The sequence below is a fragment of the Phyllobates terribilis genome, unplaced genomic scaffold, assembly GCF_046119375.1.
Source record: "Phyllobates terribilis strain yellow unplaced genomic scaffold, ASM4611937v1 Scaffold_5__5_contigs__length_657084704, whole genome shotgun sequence".
NCBI classification, from domain to species: domain Eukaryota; kingdom Metazoa; phylum Chordata; class Amphibia; order Anura; family Dendrobatidae; genus Phyllobates; species Phyllobates terribilis.
The window spans coordinates 383825566-383849322 of NW_027362765.1; the positions used below are offsets into that span (position 1 = coordinate 383825566).

General features: G+C 42.5%; 1 protein-coding gene across 8 annotated transcripts; it reads left to right on the forward strand.

Annotated features, from left to right (window-relative positions):
* The first annotated feature begins 2347 nt into the window (after positions 1-2347).
* On the forward strand, positions 2348-23495 carry LOC141271205 (killer cell lectin-like receptor subfamily B member 1B allele B). 8 transcript variants are annotated; one of them, XM_073681320.1, is made up of 6 exons: positions 2348-2573; positions 9430-9522; positions 16073-16154; positions 18125-18270; positions 22577-22686; positions 22820-23495. In XM_073681320.1, the coding sequence occupies exons 3-6, from the start codon at positions 16127-16129 to the stop codon at positions 22944-22946; spliced, it is 411 nt and encodes a 136-aa protein (XP_073537421.1). In that variant the 5' UTR covers positions 2348-2573; positions 9430-9522; positions 16073-16126; the 3' UTR covers positions 22947-23495. The 8 variants fall into 8 exon arrangements, 7 of the variants coding, with proteins under 7 accessions (XP_073537421.1, XP_073537423.1, XP_073537425.1 ...); XM_073681322.1 differs by having other exon boundaries at positions 18197-18270; XM_073681324.1 differs by lacking the exon at positions 16073-16154.
* The last annotated feature ends 262 nt before the right edge of the window (positions 23496-23757 follow it).

Genomic DNA, 23757 nt, shown 5'->3' on the forward strand with positions numbered 1-23757 from the left:
CATGGGCATTACTACTAAAGGAGAACCACTCCTTAACAATGGGAACATTTTTTTTAATGAGGACTTCCTCTATATCTTTTCAAAATGATTTTGGGGTGTGTCAAAATTTTTGCCAGCCTTTGCAGTCACTGCATGTGCCATAACAGTATAGGAGACCCGCTCCTCTGGAAAGGATTTTTTTTAATGAGGACACCCTCTACGTCTTTTCAAAGGGGAATTGGAGTGCGTCATAATTTTTGGCAGCTCTTGAACTTTCTGCATACGCAATAACAGTATAGGAGACCAGCTACTTAATAATGGGAACATTTTATAAACTAAGGCCCTCTCTATGTATCTTCAAAAGGGCAGGCCTTGAAGTCACTACATACGCAATAACAGTAATGCAACTAAATAGACCCTATAGGGGTAATGTTGGCAAATCCGGGAAGAAATATACCCCCGATTTGCTAACCCAAGCCAACTCATGAGGCACATACATATATAGGAGAACAACGAGTTAATTGGCATAAAACATATACATTTTTTATTACATCAAATATTTAAAAACATACATAATAGAAGACAAGATGACATAATTCGGATAGTATGGAAACACTAGTTGGACTGCCAATGTGGTAAGATATGTAACAAAAAATATATACATATATGATCACGCATAGGGTCGAAGTGGGTCATGAGCAACATAAGTAATGAAACATCAGGTTAGTATATCAAAAATAGTGCAATGAATATAATAATATATATCGGGAAATAGTCCATAGATATTCCACAGTCATTGGATTTTACAATTACCCTATATATCAGATGTCCATCTAAATGATGCTCCCGCCCACAAATAGTCAACACGTGTCACAAAAAATGTCCAAAAAATTGTATCCCACCACATAGCAGTCCCTAGTGTAGAGACACTAATTAGATTGCCACTGTGGCAAGTGTATAGCAGAAAATACATATATAATCATGCGAATGGCTACAGTGGGACATAACTGAACCTAGATGATATAACATAAGGCAAGTACATCAAGACAATCCTGATAGACATAGTAATGGATCAGGAAGTATTCCATCAAAATCCCGTAGTCATTGAATTGACACTAGCCATATGCATCAAGTATCCATCTAGGTAATGTACCCACACACCAGTAATCGAATATATATCGCATAAAGCATAAAAAAGTAATCCCATACCACAGAGAGTGTCAGGAGGAGAGTGAGGTGCATGAAAGAACGCACATGTGTTATATCATCTAGGTTCAGTTATGTCCCATTGTAGCCATTCGCATGATTATATATGTATTTTCTGCTATACACTTGCCACAGTGGCAATCTAATTAGTGTCTCTACACTAGGGACTGCTATGTGGTGGGATACAATTTTTTGGACATTTTTTGTGACACGTGTTGACTATTTGTGGGCGGGAGCATCATTTAGATGGACATCTGATATATAGGGTAATTGTAAAATCCAATGACTGTGGAATATCTATGGACTATTTCCCGATATATATTATTATATTCATTGCACTATTTTTGATATACTAACCTGATGTTTCATTACTTATGTTGCTCATGACCCACTTCGACCCTATGCGTGATCATATATGTATATATTTTTTGTTACATATCTTACCACATTGGCAGTCCAACTAGTGTTTCCATACTATCCGAATTATGTCATCTTGTCTTCTATTATGTATGTTTTTAAATATTTGATGTAATAAAAAATTTATATGTTTTATGCCAATTAACTCGTTGTTCTCCTATATATGTATACGCAATAACAGTATAGAAGGCCCTCTTCTTAATAATGGGAACAATTTTTTTTACTGAGGCCCTCCTCTGTCTCTTCAAAGGTGTATTGGGGTTTTTCCAAATTTTGGGCAGCCCCTGCAGTCACTATATACGCATATACGCAATAACAGTATAGGAGACCCGCTCCTTTATAATGGGAACATTTTTTAAAGTGAGGCTCCCCTCTGTCTCTTCAAAGGGTTGATGAGGTTTTTCCAAATTTTGGGCAGGCCTTGCAGTCACTACTTATGCAATAACGGTATAGGAGACCCTCTACTTAATAATCGTGACATTTTATTTTACTGAGGCCCTCCTCTATGTCTCTTCAAAGGGGTGTCAGGGCTTTTCCAAATTTTGGGCAGTCCTTGCAGTCACTGTGTGCTATTCAGCTAATTGTTTGCAAAGACTTTCAGCCATTATAGGAACATTTTCCTAATGTTATCTTCATTTGTATTGTTGTACTTTGCTGCCATCTACTGGCCATTGTTATATATGCAATTATTACTCTATTTTACTCACAATCCTTCCTGTCTGCAACTCCTCCTATTTTTTCCTCACTTCCTTCTTCTTTATCCGTGCCATTTTGACAATACATGCTGCAGGACTGAGAAAGGATTCTCCCCTTACCTGTAACCTGTGCTTCTAATACAACACTATCCTCTACTTCATCTTCATTCTTCACCTTCCCTCACCTCATCAAGGAACTGTAAATAAACCTGTTGAATTCATCACTGCATCATCCTTCCGGACTAATCGTGCAGTTCATAAGGAATATAAGCACAGGTTAGTGAGTTAATGCTATCTGCCATTGCTTATACAGAGATCCGTGTCACATCCTTCAGACACATCTCGCCCCACGTACATCGGTTTCAGAATATTAAGGAGAGACCTACAGCGTCTGTATGCATATGCATTGTCTGCTAGCAAGTCTATGACCGTCCATGTTATGTTCTGCTACCAGAGCTAAGGAAATAGAGGAGATCTGTCCCTACGATAGAACTCAGCTGAATCCCTACGATGTAACAGGGAACCTGATCCTGCGATCAGACCTTCTAAAGTCCTAAGCTAGTCTGTACGGAGACCTATAGATGTGGGGAAGGAATCCCTACAAGTACTAAGGACTGGGAGGAAAATGGGACACCTCCTAACAGAAATAGTAGCAGACAGACGAACAAACAAAATATATAGAACATAGAGGTCCGTAGACCAAGCAAACTAACAGAGTTAGATACAGAGCACAGGCTAGCTAGAAAGTAGTTATACAATGAAGTCCAGCAAAGCCAGAAGGGCGGAGCAGGATTAAATAGGCCAACAAGGTCATGTGACCAGCAAAGGAACTAACCTAAGAGCAAGGTTCTAACAGTACCCCCCCTTCTAAGAGGATCCTCCGGATCCCCTAGGACCAGGCTTATCAGGAAATCTCCTGTGAAACGCTCTGATAAGTCTGGACGCGGAAACATCATCTGACCTCACCCAAGAGTTATCCTCGGGTCCGAAACCTTTCCAGGCCACAAGATACTGCAAACTACCTCTATACCGTCTAGAGTTAAGGATGCGAGAAATTTCATATTCCCCGTCCTCCACCACCGGAGGAACAGAGGCAGAGGCGTCACCATCCGACACAACAGCTTTTTTTAACAGAGAGACATGAAATACCGGATTAATTCTCCAGGAGGTAGGAACCTCCAACCTAACAGCAGATTGGTTGACAACCTGAAGCACCTTAAAGGTCCCTACAAACTTGGGACCCAATTTCTTAGAAGGAATCCTCAACCGCAGATTCCTAGAGGACAACCAGACCATGTCACCAACAGCGAACAAAACCTCCTGTCGTTTCCTATCAAAGTAGTCTTTAGATTTTCTGTTGGCCTCCTGAAGATTACCACGCACATCCGTCCAAACTCTCTCCAAATCACCGGAAAAATTCTCCTCCTCAGGCACGGCAGATCCCAACTTGGAGAACGACCCAAACGACGGATGTCTCCCAGAACAACAAAAAAAAGGCGAACAACCAGCAGAAGAAGATGTATGATTGTTCAGAGCAAATTCAGCAAGTGGCAGAAACTCAGACCACCCCTCTTGATTGTCTGCCACAAAACAATGCAAGAACTGCTCAACATCCTGGTTTTTCCTTTCTGTCTGGCCATTAGATTCAGGGTGATATCCGGACGAGAACGACAAATGAACTCCCAACCTGTCACAAAAGGCACGCCAAAAACGAGCCACGAACTAAGGACCCCTATCAGAAACAATGTCAGTAGGAACGCCATGAAGTCTGACAATTTCCTTGACAAAGGCCTTAGCGAGAGTTTTAGCGCAGGGCAGTTTGACGAAGGGAACCAAGTGACACATCTTGCTAAAACGGTCCACGACCACCCAGATGACAGTAAAACCCTCAGAGGGGGGAAGGTCAGTTATAAAGTCCATAGCCAAATGTGTCCAAGGAGCACTGGGAACCTCCAAAGGACAAAGCAACCCCGCAGCAGGAGTATGTGAGGACTTAGATCTAGCACATATAGTACATTGACGCACCCACTTAATGACTTCCTTCTGCCATCCAGGCCACCAAAAACTGCGACCCACCAGTCTCTTGGTCTCAGAGATTCCGGGATGACCTGCCAACCGAGATTCGTGACACTCAACAAACAAATCTCTCCTAAAGGTCCCAGGCACAAACAACCTCCCATGAGGAGTGTTAGATGGGGCATTCTCCTGTGCTTTAAGAATCTCATATTCCAAAACGGAGTCCAAAGCAGCTATCACAACACCTTCTTGTAAAATGTTCTCCTCTTTCTCAGCACCGACTATGGGAGAAAAACTGCGAGACAAGGCATCCGCCTTAACATTCTTAGTACCAGGGATGTAAGTAACGGAGAAATTAAACCGCGAGAAAAACAGTGCCCACCTAGCCTGACGGGCATTCAGGCGCTTGGCAGCATCAAGATATATCAGATTTTTATGATCCGTAAGAACCTGAACGGGAAATTCCGCACCTTCCAAGAAGTGGCGCCAGTGTTCAAATGCGAGTTTAATAGCCAATAATTCCCGATTACCAATATCGTAATTCAGTTCAGTCTCCGAAAATTTTTTTGAAAAAAAGGCACAGGGAAGTAATCCATCCCCGTTATCCTGAGACAATACTGCGCCAACCCCCACAGAGGAAGCATCAACCTCAACCAAAAACGGCTTAGTCACATCAGGCTGCATAAGGATGGGAGCAGAGGTGAACCTCTCCTTGAGATACACAAAAGCTTCAATGGCCTCAGAAGACCACTGAACCGCATCAGCACCTTTCCTGGTGAGATCGGTCAGAGGTTTGACAATACTAGAAAATTTTTTTATGAATTTTCTGTAATAATTGGCGAAACCCAAAAACCTCTGTATCGATTTCAAACCAATAGGCCTAGGCCATTCCTGTACAGCTTGAACTTTAACCGGGTCCATCTCAAAACCTTCGCTGGAGATAATGTAACCCAAAAAACTAATTCTCTGTACAGCGAACTCACATTTCTCCAGCTTAGCAAAAAGCGAATTGTCCATTAATAACTGTAATACCTCACGTACGCTCCGCCAATGAGACTCCAGATCCGGCGAATAAATCAAAATGTCATCCAAATACACAACCACATTTTTGCCGATCAAAGGTCTAAGGATGTCATTAATAAGATTCTGAAAAAATGCAGGAGCATTAGTAAGACCAAAAGGCATAACCAGATTCTCAAAATGACCCACAGGAGTGTTAAAAGCAGTCTTCCATTCATCACCCTCCTTCATGCGCAACAGATTGTATGCCCCCTTAAGGTCAATTTTAGAGAACCACTTGGCCCCCATTAACTGGTTAAACAGATCAGGAATCAATGGCAGTGGGTAAGGATTGCGTACAGTAAGTTTGTTAATCTCACGAAAATCCAGACAAGGACGTAAACCGCCGTCCTTTTTTTTTACAAAAAAAAATCCAACCGCCACAGGAGACTTAGAGGGCCTAATGTGACCGGCGGCCAAACTTGTCTGTATGTATTCCTCCAAAGCCTTCCTCTCAGGAATAGTAAGGTTAAATAAACGACTTTTAGGAAGAGTCGCTCCAGGGACAAATTCAATAGAACAATCATAGTCTCTATGGGGAGGCAAAACCTGCGATTCCTTCTCAGAAAAAACTCTCCAAAAATCCTGAATAGGAACAGGCAATTCTCCCCTATCCAAAGCTGCAATACGCCCGTTACAACACTTGTCATAACATTTATGGCTCCAGGATTTAATTTCACTGGTAGACCAATCCAGTACAGGATTGTGAAATTTTAACCAGGGCAATCCCAATATTACTGGAGAAGGCAAGTTATTCAAAACTACCATATCCAATTTCTCATGGTGAACACCATTAATAGTGAGAGGAAATTCACAGACCTTGAGAGTAATATTCTTCAAAGGGGAACCATCCACAGAAACCACAGCAATGGGGGATGATAAAGGTTCGGGTTTTAAATTGAGTCTTTCCAAGAATCCCCCATCAATTACATTCAGAGTAGACCCACAATCAACAAACACCCGAAATTCCATTAATTTTTCCTGAGCAATCGTGGAAGCAGCTAAAAATACACCCTTGGAATTTAAACAGGCAATACGGGCATGACTGACCATTTTTTTTTCTTTCTTCATACGAAGCTCACAGCCTTTAATCAAATGACCAGATTTTCCGCAATAAAAACACAAGCCTTCAGAAAATCGACGGTCTTTTTCTTGAGAGCGAGGTGCCACCGATACAATCTCCATCGGTTCACCACTGTTAGTACACACATTCTCATAACCAGAAACTGACATAGCAGAGGATTTGCTCTCATTAACCCTTGCACGCAGTCTCCTATCCACCCGTATAGCTAATTGCATAGCCTGTTGCAAATCTTCAGGTGTAGGATAAGCAATTAGCAGGTCTTTAACCCTTTCATTGAGCCCAGCAAGAAATAGACTTTTCAGAGCAGAATCGTTCCACCCTGTTTGAGTAGACCATCGACGGAAATGAGTACAATATTTTTCCACATTACCTGATCCCTGTTTCAAACGTCTCAACTCAGTCTCAGCTGATGCGACACGGTCAGGATCATCATATAATAGTCCCAAAGCAGAAAAAAAACTATCCACTGATCTGAAGCATGTATCACTAGGTTGCAAAGAAAAGGCCCACTCCTGAGGCTCTTTGCGCAAAAGTGACATTATGAACCCTATGCGCTGGGATTCATCCCCAGAGGACTTGGGTCTCAAACGAAAATACAATAAGCAAGCATTTTTAAATGAAAAAAATTCTTGGTGTTCACCAAAAAATAAATCCGGCAAACATACCTTAGGCTCCAAGAAATGTGCTCCAGGACAGTTACTCACGTGCTGACGGAGCTCGGCCACCTCCAGAGAGAGTCCCTGCAGGCGATGAGCCAAATCCTGAACCGACACCATGATGGAACAGAAAAATCTTTCCTTAGAGAATTTGCAGGCTGGACTTACTGTTATGTTCTGCTGCCAGAGCTAAGGAAAGAGAGGAGATCTGTCCCTACGATAGAACTCAGCTGAATCCCTACGATGTAACAGGGAACCTGATCCTGCGATCAGACCTGCTAAAGTCCTAAGCTAGTCTGTACGGAGACCTATAGATGTGGGGAAGGAATCCCTACAAGTACTAAGGACTGGGAGGAAAATGGGACACCTCCTAACAGAAATAGTAGCAGACAGACGAACAAACAAAATATATAGAACATAGAGGTCCGTAGACCAAGCAAACTAACAGAGTTAGATACAGAGCACAGGCTAGCTAGAAAGTAGTTATACAATGAAGTCCAGCAAAGCCAGAAGGGCGGAGCAGGATTAAATAGGCCAACAAGGTCATGTGACCAGCAAAGGAACTAACCTAAGAGCAAGGTTCTAACAGTCCACCATCTTAGCTAAAGCATGTCTACAAAGGGCACAGTGGATCCCTCTGTGGGAGAAGCACATCATGTTCCTGACACCACAGATGCTCCAGGAGCAGAGTCCACACTTATTGCAGAGCAGAATGTACGATCCAAACCTGTAACCAAGCCAACACAAAAGGTCAGAGAGAACCTGGAGACAACCTGAGATGAGTTCCATGATAACATAGATCATTTATGGGGCAGAGTTGACTGCTTTTTAGCATCTCTTCCACGCACTAACAATGACGCAGCAGATTTAACGGCCAAATTGAATAGTTTATCTGCCGCCTATGATCGCTACCAGAGACTGTCTGAAAAGTACATCACATTCCTGAGTAACTGTGATATTGATGATGCCCCAGCAGAGCTGGCAGAAAGAGAGACTCTTCTCCAAGAAAAGACCACATTAGTGTGAGATGCCCAGGATAAGGCAGAACTCTGCATCGCACACCTCCAAGAGGCTAGGTCACATCGTACAACCCCGACCAAAATCACATCTCGATCTTCCAGATCTCACTCCAGGAAGTCAACATTGTCTGACAAGATACTGGAAATCCATGCATCTGCAGAGAACGCTAGAGTAAGAAGTTCCTTTGCTAGGAAGGAGGCTGTATTAAAAGTCCAAAGAAATGAGATGGAAGCCCAATTAAAAAGGCAGGAGGCTGAAGTAGAAGCCCAAAGAAATGAGATGGAAGCTCAAAGAAACAAGATGAAGGTCCAATTAAAAATACTCCAAGCAGAAAGGGAAGAAGCAACAGCCCTTGCTAAACTGAAGGTCCATGAGCAAGCACTAGGTCAAGATGCTGATAGGTACTGTCTCATTCCAGGAGAAGTGGAGGACCCAGCTGATCACACTACTGACTATGTGCTAAAACATTTACGATCTGTACAAGCACCACCTCCAATCTACCACACAGATGCACCCGCAAGCCAAGAAATGTCCCCACCTACTGCTGACAAGGTAATTTCCAGTACTAATCCACAATTTAGGCCGCAGCCAGCAGACCCTACAGAGACTAAACCACTACTTAGCCCTCATGCCGCATCATTTCGTCCTGCTCCATCTCAGCCATATAAGCCAGAGAATTTACATTCCCCAGGGATTCCACAAATTAATCCGGCAACCATGACCGGAAGATCGGACATGTCTGAATTCACCAGATACATGATTTGCAGGGAGTTAATAAACATCAGTCTCTCAAATTTAATGATCGTGCCAAAAATTATAGAGCCTGGAAATCGACCTTTCAAGCAGTAATCCAAGACCTTAACCACACTGGCAAGGAACAACTAGATTTGCTTGTCAACTGGTTACGCCCTGAATCAGCGGAGTGCATCAAGACAATAAGGGCAGTTCATGTGGACTATTCAGATGCAGGTCTTATTACAGCATGGGAGAGACTGGAGCAAACCTACGGCAGTTCAGAAGCCATAGAGTCTGCCTTATTTAAGAGACTGCAAACCTTCCCCAGGATGACTAACAAGGAAAATCAAAAACTTCAAGACCTGAGCGACCTGCTAATAGAAATAGAACTGGAAAAATTAGACCCACGTCTTTCAGGACTGAGTTACCTTGATACTGCTCATGGCGTGACTCCAATAGTTCTCTAGTTGCCACACAGCATGCAGGATAAATGGGCAGACCATAGCACACAATATAAAAGACAGCATAATGTGTCTTTTCCTCCCTTTTCATATTTTTCCAGGTTCGTCAGTGATCAAGCTCGGAAGAAGAATGATCCCAGCTTCGACTTCACTGAACCTACTCCATTAGCTTCATCATCATCATCATCTACAAGGTATGATAACATTACCACCAAACGTAGAGAGTTAAGAGGCACAGTATCTGTGAGAAAGACTGACGTTCCACTTACTGCACTCTCCTTCACTAAAACAATTGCTGTTGCTCCTAAAGTGATGGACTGTAGCCATATGTGCCCTATCCACAAAAGACCTCACCCAGTTAAGGAATATCGTGGACTCAGGGAAAAGACTTTGCAGGAGTGCAGAAATACTCTCAAGGCGCTTGGGATATGTTATAAGTGTTGCACCTCCTCAGACCACCTTGCTAAGGACTGTAAGGCCGTCACTAAGTGCACTGAATGCAGTAGTGACAAAAACGTTACATCCATGCATCCCACACCAGCTCCACACAATTCACAACCTTCTGCAGCCTCTAATCCTGCTCAAAAGCATGGCGGGGAGCCACAAGTTCAGCTGCAACTGCTGTTTCTTCCTCTTGTATTGAAGTATGCGGAGAAGGGACTGGTCCTAAATGCTGTGCCAAAGTATGTCTGGTCAAAGTCTATCCAGAAGGACAACTTGACAAGGCCTCCAAAATGTATGCCATAATAGATGAGCAAAGCAACAGGTCTCTAGCAAAGCCAAAACTCTTTGAGATCTTCAATATAAAGGGACAAATGGCTCCATACACCCTCAACACCTGTTCTGGTCATATTGAGGCTTCTGGTACGAGAGCCTCTGGGTACGTTATCTCTTCAATCAAGGGGAACGTGCACATATCCTTGCCAACTTTAATTGAATGTGACTAGATACCCGATAACGGAAGAAATTCCTACTCTGGAAGCCGCGCTTCATCATCCCCACTTGAGGTACCTAACTAACGAAATTCCTCGTCTGGACATGAATGCTGATATTCTAATCCTACTAGGGAGGGACATTTTGAAGGTCCACAAAGTGCGCCAACAATGCCACGGCCCAGATGATGCTCTATAAGCCCAAAGACTTGATCTAGGCTGGGTAATCGTTGGCAATGTACAGTGGTGGCCAAAGTATTGACACCCCTGCAATTCTGTCAGATAATACTCAGTTTCTTCCTGAAAATGATTGCAATCACAAATTCTTTGGTATTATTATCTTCATTTATTTTGTCTTCAATGAAAAAACACAAAAAGAATTGTCCTAAAGCCAAATTGGATATAATTCCACACCAAACCTAAAAAAGGGGGTGGACAAAAGTATTGGCACTGTTTGAAAAATCATGTGATGCTTCTCTAATTTGTGTAATTACAGCACCTGTAACTTACCTGTGGCACCTAACAGGTGTTGGCAATAACTAAATCACACTTGCAGCCAGTTAACATGGATTAAAGTTGACTCAACCTCTGTCCTGTGTCCTTGTGTGTACCACATTGAGCATGGAGAAAAGAAAGAAGACCAAAGAACTGTCTGAGGACTTGAGAAACCAAATTGTGAGGAAGCATGAGCAATCTCAAGGCTACAAGTCCATCTCCAAAGACCTGAATGTTCCTGTGTCTTCCGTGCACAGTGTCATCAAGAAGTTTAAAGCCCAGGGCACTGTGGCTAACCTCCCTAGATGTGGACGCAAAAGAAAAATTGACGAGAGATTTCAACGCAAGATTGTGCGGATGGTGGATAAAGAACCTCGACTAACATCCAAACAAGTTCAAGCTGCCCTGCAGTCCGAGGGTACAACAGTGTCAACCCGTACTATCCGTCGGCATCTGAATGAAAAGGGACTGTATGGTAGGATACCCATGAAGACCCCACTTCTTACCCCAAGACATAAGAAAGCCAGGCTGGAGTTTGCCAAAACTTACCTGAGAAAGCCTAAAACGTTTTGGAAGAATGTTCTCTGGTCAGATGAGACAAAAGTAGAGCTTTTTTGGGAAAAAGCATCAACATAGAGTGTACAGGAAAAAAAAAAAAAGAGGTATTCAAAGAAAAGAACACGGTCCCTACAGTCAAACATGGCGGAGGTTCCCTGATGTTTTGGGGTTGCTTTGCTGCCTCTGGCACTGTACTGCTTGACCGTGTGCATTGCATTATGAAGTCTGAAGACTACCAACAAATTTTGCAGCATAATGTAGGGCCCAGTGTGGGAAATCTGGGTCTCCCTCAGAGGTCATGGGTCTTCCAGCAGGACAGTGAGCCAAAACACACTTCCAAAAGCACTATAAAATGGTTTGAGAGAAAGCACTGGAGACTTCTAAGGTGGCCAGCAATGAGTCCAGACCTGAATCCCATAGAACACCTGTGGAGAGATCTCAAAATGGTTTGGAGAAGGCACCCTTCAAATATCAGGGACGTGGAGCAGTTTGCCAAAGAAGAATGGTCTACAATTCCAGCAGAGCATTGTAAGAAACTCATTGATGGTTACCGGAAGCGGTTGTTCGCAGTTATTTTGGCTAAAGGTTGTGCAACCAAGTATTAGGCTGAGGGTGCCAATACTTTTGTCTGGCCCATTTTTGGAGTTTTGTGTGAAATGGTCAATGATTTGATTTTTGCTTCATTCTCTTTTGTGTTTTTTCCTTGCAAGCAAATAAAATGAAGATAATAAGACCAAAGAATTTGTGATTGCAATCATTTTCAGGAAGAGTATTATCTGACAGAATTGTAGGGGTGCGAATACTTTTGGCCACCACTGTATGTCTGGATCAGAGTCACAAGGCATCCGAAGTCAACTCCTTTAAAACGCATGTACTTCAAAATGGTCACACAATTCACTTCTAACCATGCTCTCATCACTACGAAATGAAAGAAAGGTTCTCTGACTTCATCCAAGAGCCTGACATAATTCCCACTTCCTATGGTGACGACTTAGGAAGAACACGGTTTTGCACAACACAAGATGACAACAATGTCGCCTTAACCAAAGAAGACAAAGAGTTTATTAAAATAATGGACAGTGGATTCTTCAAGAACGAATCTGACTGTTGGGTTGCTCCCTTACCCTTTGAGGCTAAAGGGGTAGGGCCAAGCTTCCTAACAACCGAGAACAGGCCTTATCCAGGTTCACCTCACTGCAGAGAACATTGAGAAACAAGCCTGAAATGAAGAACCATTTTGTAGCCTTTATGGACAAGATATTTCGCAATGACCATGCAGAGACAGCTCCACCCTTGCAAGCCAATGAAGAATGTTGGTATCTACCTTCCTTTGGAGTATATCATCCAAGAACGCCTAAACAAATCAGAGTGATGTTCGATTCAAGCGACAAACATAATGGTGTATCTCTGAACAACGTTCTCCTCACTGGTCCCAACCTGACTAATAACCTGGTGTGAGTGCTCATGAGATTCAGAAAAGAGCCAGTCGCCATTACTGCTGACATCCAACAAATGTTTCATTGTTTCATTGTGCGACAAGATCACAGAAATTATCTCCGTTTTCTATGGCCCCGAGACAACGACACCAACAAGGAAACGGTTGAATACCGCATGAAGGTGCACGTGTTCGGAAACAGTCCTTCTGCTGCAGTTGCTACATACGGCCTACGTAGGACTGCTTCTGATGGCAGATCAGAGTTCAGGAAGGACGCCCAAAGGATCGTTGAAAAGGACTTCTACGTGGACGACGGTCTCAAATCCCTGCCTACAGCAGAAGAAGCCATAGATCTGCTCAAAGGGACACAAGGTATGCTTTCTAAAGCTCATTTAAGATTGCATAAAATTGCCTCCAATAGTGCTGTTGCCATGAAGGCCTTTCACCCTAATGATCACGCCACAGAATTCAGAGACTTGAATTTAGGCTCAGACAATTCACCAGTACAGAGTAGTCTGGGCTTGAGATGGAACTTGTTAAAGGACTCCTTCAGCTTTCAGGTTAGTGGTGCAGAAAAGCCATTTACTAAGCGTAGGGTTCTGTCAGTGGTGAATAGTCTTTACGATCCACTCGGGTTTGTTGCACCCTTGACTATACAAGGCAAGCTTCTGTTAAGGCAACTCTCAGAGTCTATTAAGGACTGGGACTGGGACATACCACTCCCTGCTGACAAGCAACTAAAGTGGAAGTCGTGGAGGGAATCTCTTTGTTCCTTGGATAAAATCCACATACCACGTTGTTACACTCCAGCATCTCTTGCTAAGAATCAAAGGAAAGAGATCCATATATTCTCTGATGCCTCTACCGAAGCTATCGCAGCTGTTGCCTATTTGAAGTTTATAGATTCTAACAATGAAGCCCATGTTGGATTAAACCCGAACACACCATACCCAGACTTGAACTCTGTGTGGCTGTACTAACCATTGAGATTGCAGACTTCATACAGAGTGATCTAGCTATTCACATGGATGACACAAGATTCTACACAGACAGCAAGGATGTTCTGGGCTACATATACAACCAGACGAAATGATTCTATGTCTATGTCAGTAAAGGCATTGAAAGGATCAGGAAATCGTCCAAACCTGAGCAATGGCAGTATGTTCCATCCCATCTTAACCCTGCTGACCTTGCTACTAGGCCAGTGTCTGTTGGTGCTTTTGCAAATTCTTCTTGGTTAACAGGACCGGAGTTCCTTCTCGGCCAGTGTGAAGAGACTGCCGTTGACAACAGCTTCAGTCTTCAGGATCCAGACGTCGACCCAGAGATCCATCCCGATGTCAGCATCCTCATCACCAATTCCAAGAAGAAGGTTGGCTTGGACTGTCGGCGATTTAATCGCTTCTCCAGATGGACAAGGCTTGTTCGTGCTATTGCAAGGTTAGTCCACATTGCACAATGCTACTGCAATAAGGACAGTAACGCTGAGTGTCACGGTTGGCACATCTGTCATAAGCCTCTCTCTGCAGAAGACATTGCTCTGAGTGAACTGTTTGTGATACGTAATGTGCAGCAGAATGTTTTCCACAAGGAAATAGAATGTATATGTAAAAAGCAAAATGTTCCTAAAAACAGCTCCATTGTCCACTTAAATCCAGTAATTGACAAGAAGCATTTACTGAGAGTCGGTGGTCGTTTAAACAAAGCCAAGTTGGAGGAGTCAGAAAAGAATCCTCTAATTATTCCTGGCCGTCACCATATCACCACTCTACTAATACGACATTACCATGAAAAAGTCAAACATCAAGGCAGACACTTCACTGAAGGTGCCTTAAGAGTTGCAGGCCTCTGGATTGTGGGAGCAAAGAGACAGGTTTCTCATTTAATTCATCATTTTGTTCAGTGTCGCAAGACAAGAGGAAATCTGTAACAACAACAGATGTCTGATTTGCCTGCTGATAGGACAAGCACAGAGCCAACATTTACCTATGTTAGTTTGAACGTTTTTGGCCCGTGGGAAGTCACTGCACGTAGGACCAGAGGCGGACATGCAGAGAGTAAACAATGGGCAGTGTTGTTCACATGCATGATTGTACGAGCAATACACATAGAAGTAATAGAATCAATGGATTCCCCCAGTTTTATCAATGCCTTAAGACGATTCCTCACCATATGAGGACCAGTCAAGCAAATAAGGTCTGATTGTGGAACAAACTTTGTAGGTGCCTGTCGAGAACTACAATTTAACACCAGTCCAGGACTTCTTGGCAAACAATGGCTGTTCGTGGGTCTTCAACCCTCCTCACGCTTCCCATATGGGCGGATTATGGGAAAGAATGATAGGCATCACTCATAGGATACTGGAGTCTATGTTGATGGACTCAAATCTTTCAAGACTCACTCACGAGACCTTAACCACCTTCTTAGCGGAAGTATCTGCTATTGTAAACTCAAGACCACTTGTTTCCATATCTACGGATTCAGAATCTCCTGCTATTCTTACACAGCAACTCTCCTCACTCAGAAACTTGGAACCGTTCCTAACCCACCTGAAGACTCTGTGTGCGGTTACAAATATCAGAGACGTTAGAAACATGTACAACATTTGGCTAACTGTTTCTGGAGTAGATGGAAAAGGGAGTACCTTACTCTTCTCCAAAGATGAAGAAAATGGCAGCAAGTTAAACCAAGCTTGCAAATAGGAGATCTTGTTCTCCTGAAAGACCAGAAGGCAGAAAGAAACGCATGGCCTATGGGACTTATATCAAAAACCTTTCCAAGCGAAGATGGCAAGGGATGCAAAGTGGAAGTGACAGTCACGAAGCAAGGTGACCTCAAATCTTTCATTAGGCCTATATCAGAGATCATCTTACTCATGTCAGTTGAGAATTAAGGACTATCCAATCAACCACAAGGAACTTTTCAGGAACTGTAACCACTGGATTACAATTGGGTTGGAGACAGTTTGGCCTAGTACGGCTTCTCCAATCCAAAGATGGGTTATCCTTGAATTGCTTCAGGAACTGTTGTAGACATTTGTCTACCTCGTTTGTTATTGTTATATGTTTTTGTTGCATTGCATGCACTGTTTTGTCTTTCTGGTTGAGGTATCCCTCAGTGCACTTCAGGAAAGAACCTCCACCTCAAGACTGTTAAAATAGTGAAATCCAGGGATTTCAGACGGGGAGTGTGCTGTTCAGCTAATTGTTTGCAAAGATTTTCAGCCATTATGTTCAATTGTATTGTTGTACTTTGCTGCCATCTTATAATACAACACTATCCTCTACTTCATCTTCATTCTTCACCTTCCCTCACCTCATCAAGGAACTGTAAATATACCTGTTGAATTCATCACTGCATCATCCTTCCGGACTAATCATGCAGTTCATTAGGAATAGAAGCACAGGTTAGTGAGTTAATGCTATCTGCCATTGCTTATACAGAGATCTGTATTAACATCCCTCAGACACATCTCGCCCCATGTACATCGGTGGCAGAATACACTGCTTACGCAATAACAGTATAGGAGACCCGCTCCTTTACAATGGGAACATTTTTTTATACTGAGGCCCTCCTCTGTCTCTTCAAAAGGGTATTGGGGTTTTTCCAAATTTTGGGCAGGTCTTGCAGTCACTACATACGCAATAACAGTATAGGAGACCCGCTCCTTTATAATGGGAACATTTTTTAAACTGAGGCCCTCCTCTATGTCTCTTCAAAGGGGTATTGTTATTTTTCCAAATTTTGGGTAGGCCTTCCAGTCACTGTATAACAGTATAGGAGACCCGCTCCTTAACAATGGGAACATTTTTTAAATCAAGGTCTTCCTCTATGTCCCTTCAAAGAGGTATTGGGGATTTTCCAAATCTTGAGCAGTCCTTGCAGTCACTGCATATGCAGTAACAGTATAGGAGACCCGCTCCTTAATAATGGGAACATTTTTTAAACTGAGGCCCCCCTCTATGTCCCTTCAAAGGGGTATTGGGGTTTTTCCAAATTTTTGGCAGCCCTTGCAGTCACTGCATATGCAATAACAGTATAGGAGACATGCTCCTTAATAATGGGAACATTTTTTAAAATGAGGCCCTCCTCTATGTCTTGTCAAAGGGGTATTGGGGTTTTTCCAAATTTTGGGCAGGCCTTGCAGTCACTGTACAGAATACAGTACAGTAACTGTACTGTACTGTACACAGTAACAGTATAGGAGACCCGCTCCTTAATAATGGGAACAGCAGTCACCAGGGAGTCAGGAATGCTTCCAGGGGTCTTCCCCATGCTGTTCCTATTTCATTTGAGAACTGTTTATATCGATTTGACCAATTTTTAGGCCTTCTGCAGACCTCCGGGGGAGGCTGACAGAAACATGCTCGAGTTTCCCATAGACTTACATTGGGCTCCTTTCTCGGGTCGAGCATCCAAGCATTACGATTTGACCCGAGCAACGAGCATTTTAGTGCTCTCTCATCACTAGTCTCCTATCCCGAGATTTACTGGGTGATAACCCAGTGCTGTGGCAAAAGTGAAGGTAAAACATAGAACAAGGAAAACAAACGAAATATTTTTTAATAACTTGACCAAGTCTTATATGCATTTGGAGGACTTTTCAAAGGGCTACAGACTGACACGAGGAAGGGAGGAGGATTATCTACTATTAATTTCTGTAATTTCTTTTTGCTTTTGTGGTGGGTGGAGGGTATTTTTAGTTGTATTGATTTGCTGATTAAATTTAGTTTCTACTTTACTACATCATCAGTCTAATACTTGGGAACAAATCTTCTATCCCACCTCTTAAGGCCCCGTCACACTCAGCGACGCTACAGCGATCCCGACAACGATACGACCTGTCAGGGATCGTTGCTGCGTCGCTATGTGGTCGCTGGTGAGATGTCAAACAGTCAGATCTTCCCAACGACTCAGCAACGATGCGGCGACCTGTAACGATCTGTATAACGATGCACGCCTATGTGTCTGAGTCAGTCGTCAACAAGGTCGTTGGTAAGGTGTCAAACACACCGATGCATGCTACCCAGCGGGGCCTCAACGATCAAAGAAATGTCCAGACCATTCTGACACGACCAGCGATCTCACAGCAGGGGCCTGGTCGCTGCTAAGTGTCAAACGTAGCGAGATCGCTACTGAGGTCGCTGTTGCGTCACAAAACTTGTGACTCAGCAGCGATCTCGCTAGCGATCTCGCTTAGTGTGACGGGAGCTTTACCGGCTGTATGATATCTGTAGTCAGGCTCTGAATGACAAACTGTAAAGCTGCTCCGATCTGACTAATCACCTGTTAATATCATTCATTTTAAGTCTAAGTTGGAAATCTTCTAATCATTACAGCAAATAGAATGTCATACACTTCATGGTTGAATTTCAGGTTGTCTTCTGTGTCCTCCTGATTGGAGATTACATGGAGATCACTGTTATTACTTCTCTGATATAACAACAGAAAGAACATGGAGCCAGAGCCAGATTGATTGTAAGATGATGGGAGCCGATCTACTGGTCATAAAGGACCAGCGGGTAAGATGTCTATGTCCATATATAAGGATAGTATAGGACTAGATGACCGGCCTCATATTTAACCCCTTTATCCCCCGAGGGTGATTTGCATGTTAATGACCGGGCCAATTTTTACACTTCTGACTACTTTCACTTTATGAGGTAAGAACGCTTCAACGGATCCCTGATTCTGTTTCTTCGTGACATATTGTTCTTCATGATAGTGGTAAAATTTCTTCGATATCACTTGCGTTTATTTGTGAAAAAAATCAGAAATTTGGAGAAAATTTTGCAAATTTTGCAATTTTCTAAATTTTAATTTGCATGCCCTTAAATCAGAGAGATATGTCACACAAAATAGTTAATAAATAACATTTCCCTCATGTCTACTTTACATCAGCACAATTTTGGAACCAAAATATTTTTTTTTATTAGGGAGCTATAAGGGTTAAATTTGACCAGAGATTTTTAATTTTTACAACAAAATTTACAAAACCATTTTTTTAGGGACCACATCACATTTGAAGTGACTTTGAGGGGTCTTCATAACAGAAAATACCCAAAAAGTGACACCATTCTAAAAACTGCACTCCTCAAGGTGCTCAAAACCACATTCAAGAAGTTTATTAACCCTTCAGGTGCTTCACAGGAATTTTTGGAATGGGGAAGAAAAAAATGAACATTTAACTTTTTTCACAAAAATGTTATTTAGACCCAATTTTTTTTATTTTCGCAGGGGTAACAGTAAAAAATGGACCACAAAATTTGTTGTGCAATTTCCCCTGAGCACGCAGATACCCCATATGTGGGGAAAAAACATTGTTTGGGTGCATGGCAGGGTTCGGAAGGGAAGGAGCGCTATTTGACTTTTTGAATGTAAAATTTGCTGGAATAATTAGCAGACCCCATGTTGCATTTGGAAAGCCCCTGATGTGCCTAATCAGTGGAAACCCCCCACAAGTGACACAATTTTGGAAACTAGACCCCTCAGAGAATTTATCTAGATGTGTAGTGAGCACCCTGAACCCCCAGGTGCTTCACAGAAGTTTATAACATGGAGCCATGAAAATAAAAAAATCTAACTTTTTCCACAAAAATGATCTTTTAGCCACAAATTTTTTATTTTCACAAGGGTAAGAGGAGAAAATTTGAACCTACAAACTGTTGTGCAATTTCTCCTGAGTACGCTGATACCCCATATGTGGGGAAAATACACTGTTTTGGCGCACTGCAGGGTTCAGAAGGGAAGGAGCACAGTGTGACTTTTTGAACGCAAAATTGGCTGTAATCAAGAGCGCACGCCATGACGCGTTTCGGGAGCCCCTGATGCGCCTAAATACTGGAAACCCCCTACAATTGACTCCATTTTGGAAACTAGACCCTCAAGGATTTTATCAAGGTGTATAGTGTACATTTTGAACCCAGAGGTACGACAGAATTTGATAACATTAGGTCATCATATTGAATAAGTTGTCATTAGTGTTGAGCGCAAGTGCTTGCTACTTTACTTTGCATCGGCTACTCGGGTATGCACCATGTATCGCGGGTGCTTGCGTGACATGCTCAAGTCCCCGCCTCGCTTGTTTCACGGTTGTTAGACACCCCAATAAAAACATGCGGGGATCGCTCATGCATGGCAGGCAATCCCAGCAACATTTTTTTGGCTGCCAAGCATATAGGGCGGAGACTCAAGCATGTCACTTGAGCACCTGTGATACTCAGTGCATACCTGAGCACCCGATGCAAACTCAAGTAGCGAACACTTGCGCTCAACACTGGTCGCCATATCGTCATCATTATTTTCCTTACTTTTGAAAAATCCCAACCCCAACACAACCCTAACCCCAACCCTAACCCTAGCACAAACCTGACCCTAACTCTAGCACAGTCCTAACCATAGAGTTTATTTTTTACGCCTTTCCTCGTGTGGTATAAGTGATTAGACGACTTTATTCTTTGGGTCGGTGTGATTACAGTGATACCAGATTCATATTGAGTTCTTATGATTGACAGCTGTCATACTCTAAAAGATGCTTTTTTTTGCAAAGACTAGTTTTTGCATCGCCATATTTTGAAAGCTATAATTTTTCCATATTTCGGCCGACAGAGTCATGTGATGACTTGCTGGAGAAGTTGACATTTTTATTGGTACAATTTTCGGGCACATGACATTTTCTGATCGCTTTCTATTCTGATTTTTGGGAGGCAGAATAAACAAAAAACAACAATTCAGTAATTGTTTTTTTTTTGTTTTTTTTTCTATGCCGTTCCGCGTGTGGTAAAATTGATAAGGCAGCGTTATTCTTCGGGTCAGTACATTTACAGCAGTACCACATTTATATTTTTTTTATGTTTTGGCGCTTTTACGCAATAAAAACTATTTTATACAAAAAATATTTTTTTTGTATCGCTTTATTCTGAGAGCTATAACTTTTTTATTTTTCGCTGATGGAGCTGTATGGCAGCTTGTTTTTTGCAGGACAAGATGACGTTTTCAGTGGTGCCATTTTTATTTACATTCGTCTTTTTGATCGTGTGTTATTACATTTTTTGTTTGGCGGTATGATGGTAAAGCATTGTTTTTTGCTTTGTTTTTTATTTATTTTTCTTACCGTGTTCACTAAAGGGGTTAACTAGTGGGACAGTTTTATAGGTCAGGTCGTTCTGACGTGGCGATACCAAATATGTGTACTTTATTTTATTTTTTTTTTCATAATAAATAAACATCATTGGTACAATATATTTTTATTTTTTGAGGATTATTTTTTTCATTTTTTTTAAAAATATTTTTACAATTTCTTTTTTTTCACTTTCTGGCACTTTTTTTACTTTTACACTTTGTCCCACTATGGGACTTTCATTTTTTGCAGCCTGGTCAGCTCTATAGCATAGAGAGCAGCAGCATCCTATGCTATGCAACCTGTCAGCGCTGCACAGAGATAAGTTATTTTGATCATGCACTGCGCATGACCAGAGTAACTTCCTGCTGTCTGGTGACCCAGATGTTGGCATGACGACATCGTGTCACCATGACAACATCCCGGAGCCGCCGCGGACAGCTCGGGACACTGGCAGAGGAGGTAAGTATCGGCGCTTATCTCCCCTTGCCCCCGCAATGCTGTGATCGACTTAGATCGCAGCATTTCGGGGGTTAATGTGCCAGCAGCAGTGCAGGACTGCTCCTGACACATAGCACCGGGTGTCAGCTGTGACAATTAGCTGACACCCGGCAGCAATCGACCCCGCATCACTTGTGTGCGGGCGCGATCGCAGCGTGCGTAATAGTGTGTAGCTGGTCCATAAGGCCCAGGGCGCAGCTATAATGTAGGACTAGATGACCGGCCCCATATATAAGGATAATATAGGACTAGATGACCGACCCCCATATATAAGGATAATATAGGACTAGATGACCGGCCCCATATATAAAGATAATATAGACTAGATGACCGGCCTCATATAAAGATAATATAGGACTAGATGACCGGCCCCATATATTAGGATAATATAGGAATAGATGACCGGCCCCATATATAAGGATAATATAGGACTAGATGACCGGCCCCATATATAAGGATAATATAGACTAGATGACCGACCCCATATATAAGAATAATGTAGGACTAGATGACCGGCCCCATATATAAGAATAATATAGGACTAGATGACCGACCCCATATATAAGGATAATGTAGGACTAGATGACCGGCCCCATATATAAGAATAATATAGGACTAGATGACCGGCCCTTATATAAGGATAATATAGGACTAGATGACCGGGCCCATATATAAGGATAATGTAGGACTAGATGACCGACCCCCATATATAAGGATAATATAGGACTAGATGACCGGCCCCATATATAAAGATAATATAGACTAGATGACCGGCCTCATATAAAGATAATATAGGACTAGATGACCGGCCCCATATATTAGGATAATATAGGAATAGATGACCGGCCCCATATATAAGGATAATATAGGACTAGATGACCGGCCCCATATATAAGGATAATATAGGACTAGATGATGGTCCTATATATAAGGATAATATAGGACTAGATGACCGGGCCCATATATAAGGATAATATAGGACTAGATGACCGGCCCCATATATAAGGCTAATGTAGGACTAGATGACCGGTCCCAAATATAAGGATAATATAGGACTAGATGACCGGTCTCAAATATAAGGATAATGCAGGACTAGATGACCGGCCCCATATATAAGGATAATGTAGGACTAGCTGACCGGTCCCGATCTGCTGTATCCTCATATCTATTACGTATCTGATATGATGGACGTTCTTCTTTTGTTACAGGGGTTTATACAGAGATCTATCACTCAGTGGAGAGACATATATTGGATAGGACTTCACCGTGATGGAGATGTCTGGAGATGGGTGGACGGAGAACATTTTTCCGGCAGCTTGTAAGTGACTCCTGACACCAGCACACACCGGTCATTACTGTGACTGTGATACATCCGATCACCGGGGTCTGGACCTCCCTTATAATTACTGATTTCTCATCATTTCCTCTTGTTTTATCTTCTTGTTACTCAGGCTCGGGAGAACGTTACAATCACAAGGATCAGGACGCTGCGTAATAATGACCGGATCTGATTATTATCAGAATAACTGTGATACTGCAAGAAGATGGATCTGTGTGAAGGAAGCTGTGAGGATCTGACATCGCCATTACTGACACAATTGATTTAAGATTGAATGTGGTAATGTCCTTGTGTTTGGACATCAGCAGTGAGGTGCGTGCAAGGAAATGGGCTTTATATGATAAGCAGTTAGAATGGCAATTATGGTTGGTTCATGGAGCAGGACCTCTTGTACGGGCAATCAAACATGCTGAAATTAAAAGCTCATGATACTAAACTGATTGAAGGATTTTCTTGCTTTAGACCCCAAAGATTCTCTTTATCCTTCATCAGTTTTAGCGCTTTTATGACCTTAGACGTATAGATATGTCCAAGGTCTCTACCCCGTTTGATGCGGGCTCCGACGCTGAGCCCTCATCTTTCCTGGCACATGACAGCTGATCCGATCAGCTGTCATGTGCCCCTAACAGTCGCAGGTGGAATCGCGATCCTCCTGCAGCTGTTAACTAATTAAATGCTGTCAAACTCCGACAATTAACAGTTAAAGAGGACCTATCACCTTCACACATACTATAGTATATTACAGTAAGGAGACTATTGAAATAAATAAACTGCTTTTGGAAGAATAATGACTATTATTACATGAATTATGTTATGAGAAAATCAGTTTATGGGAGCCACCATCTTGGGATTGGCAGCTCAGCATGCTGTGTTCTAATGAGACATGCCCCCAGATTCCAGGCTGGTTGCTAGGCAGCGCCTCTGATCAGCAGCAATGTAGTAACCCTAACAGCTCATTTTCCAAATTGTACCATTATAGAAACACGGAAAGTGTATATAAAGGGGCTTTGTATCTGTACTGTATATACTGTGTGTGGAGCCAGAGAAAAG

Excerpts from the sequence above, each read along its gene's own strand:
- LOC141271205 (XM_073681320.1), top strand. The coding sequence starts at position 16,127 with ATGCAGTTCATTAGGAATAGAAGCACAG. Across the intron at positions 16,155-18,124 it reads CATTAGGAATAGAAGCACAG|GTTGTCTTCTGTGTCCTCCT; the intron begins GTTAGTGAGTTA and ends GTTGAATTTCAG. Across the intron at positions 22,687-22,819 it reads GAACATTTTTCCGGCAGCTT|GCTCGGGAGAACGTTACAAT; the intron begins GTAAGTGACTCC and ends CTTGTTACTCAG.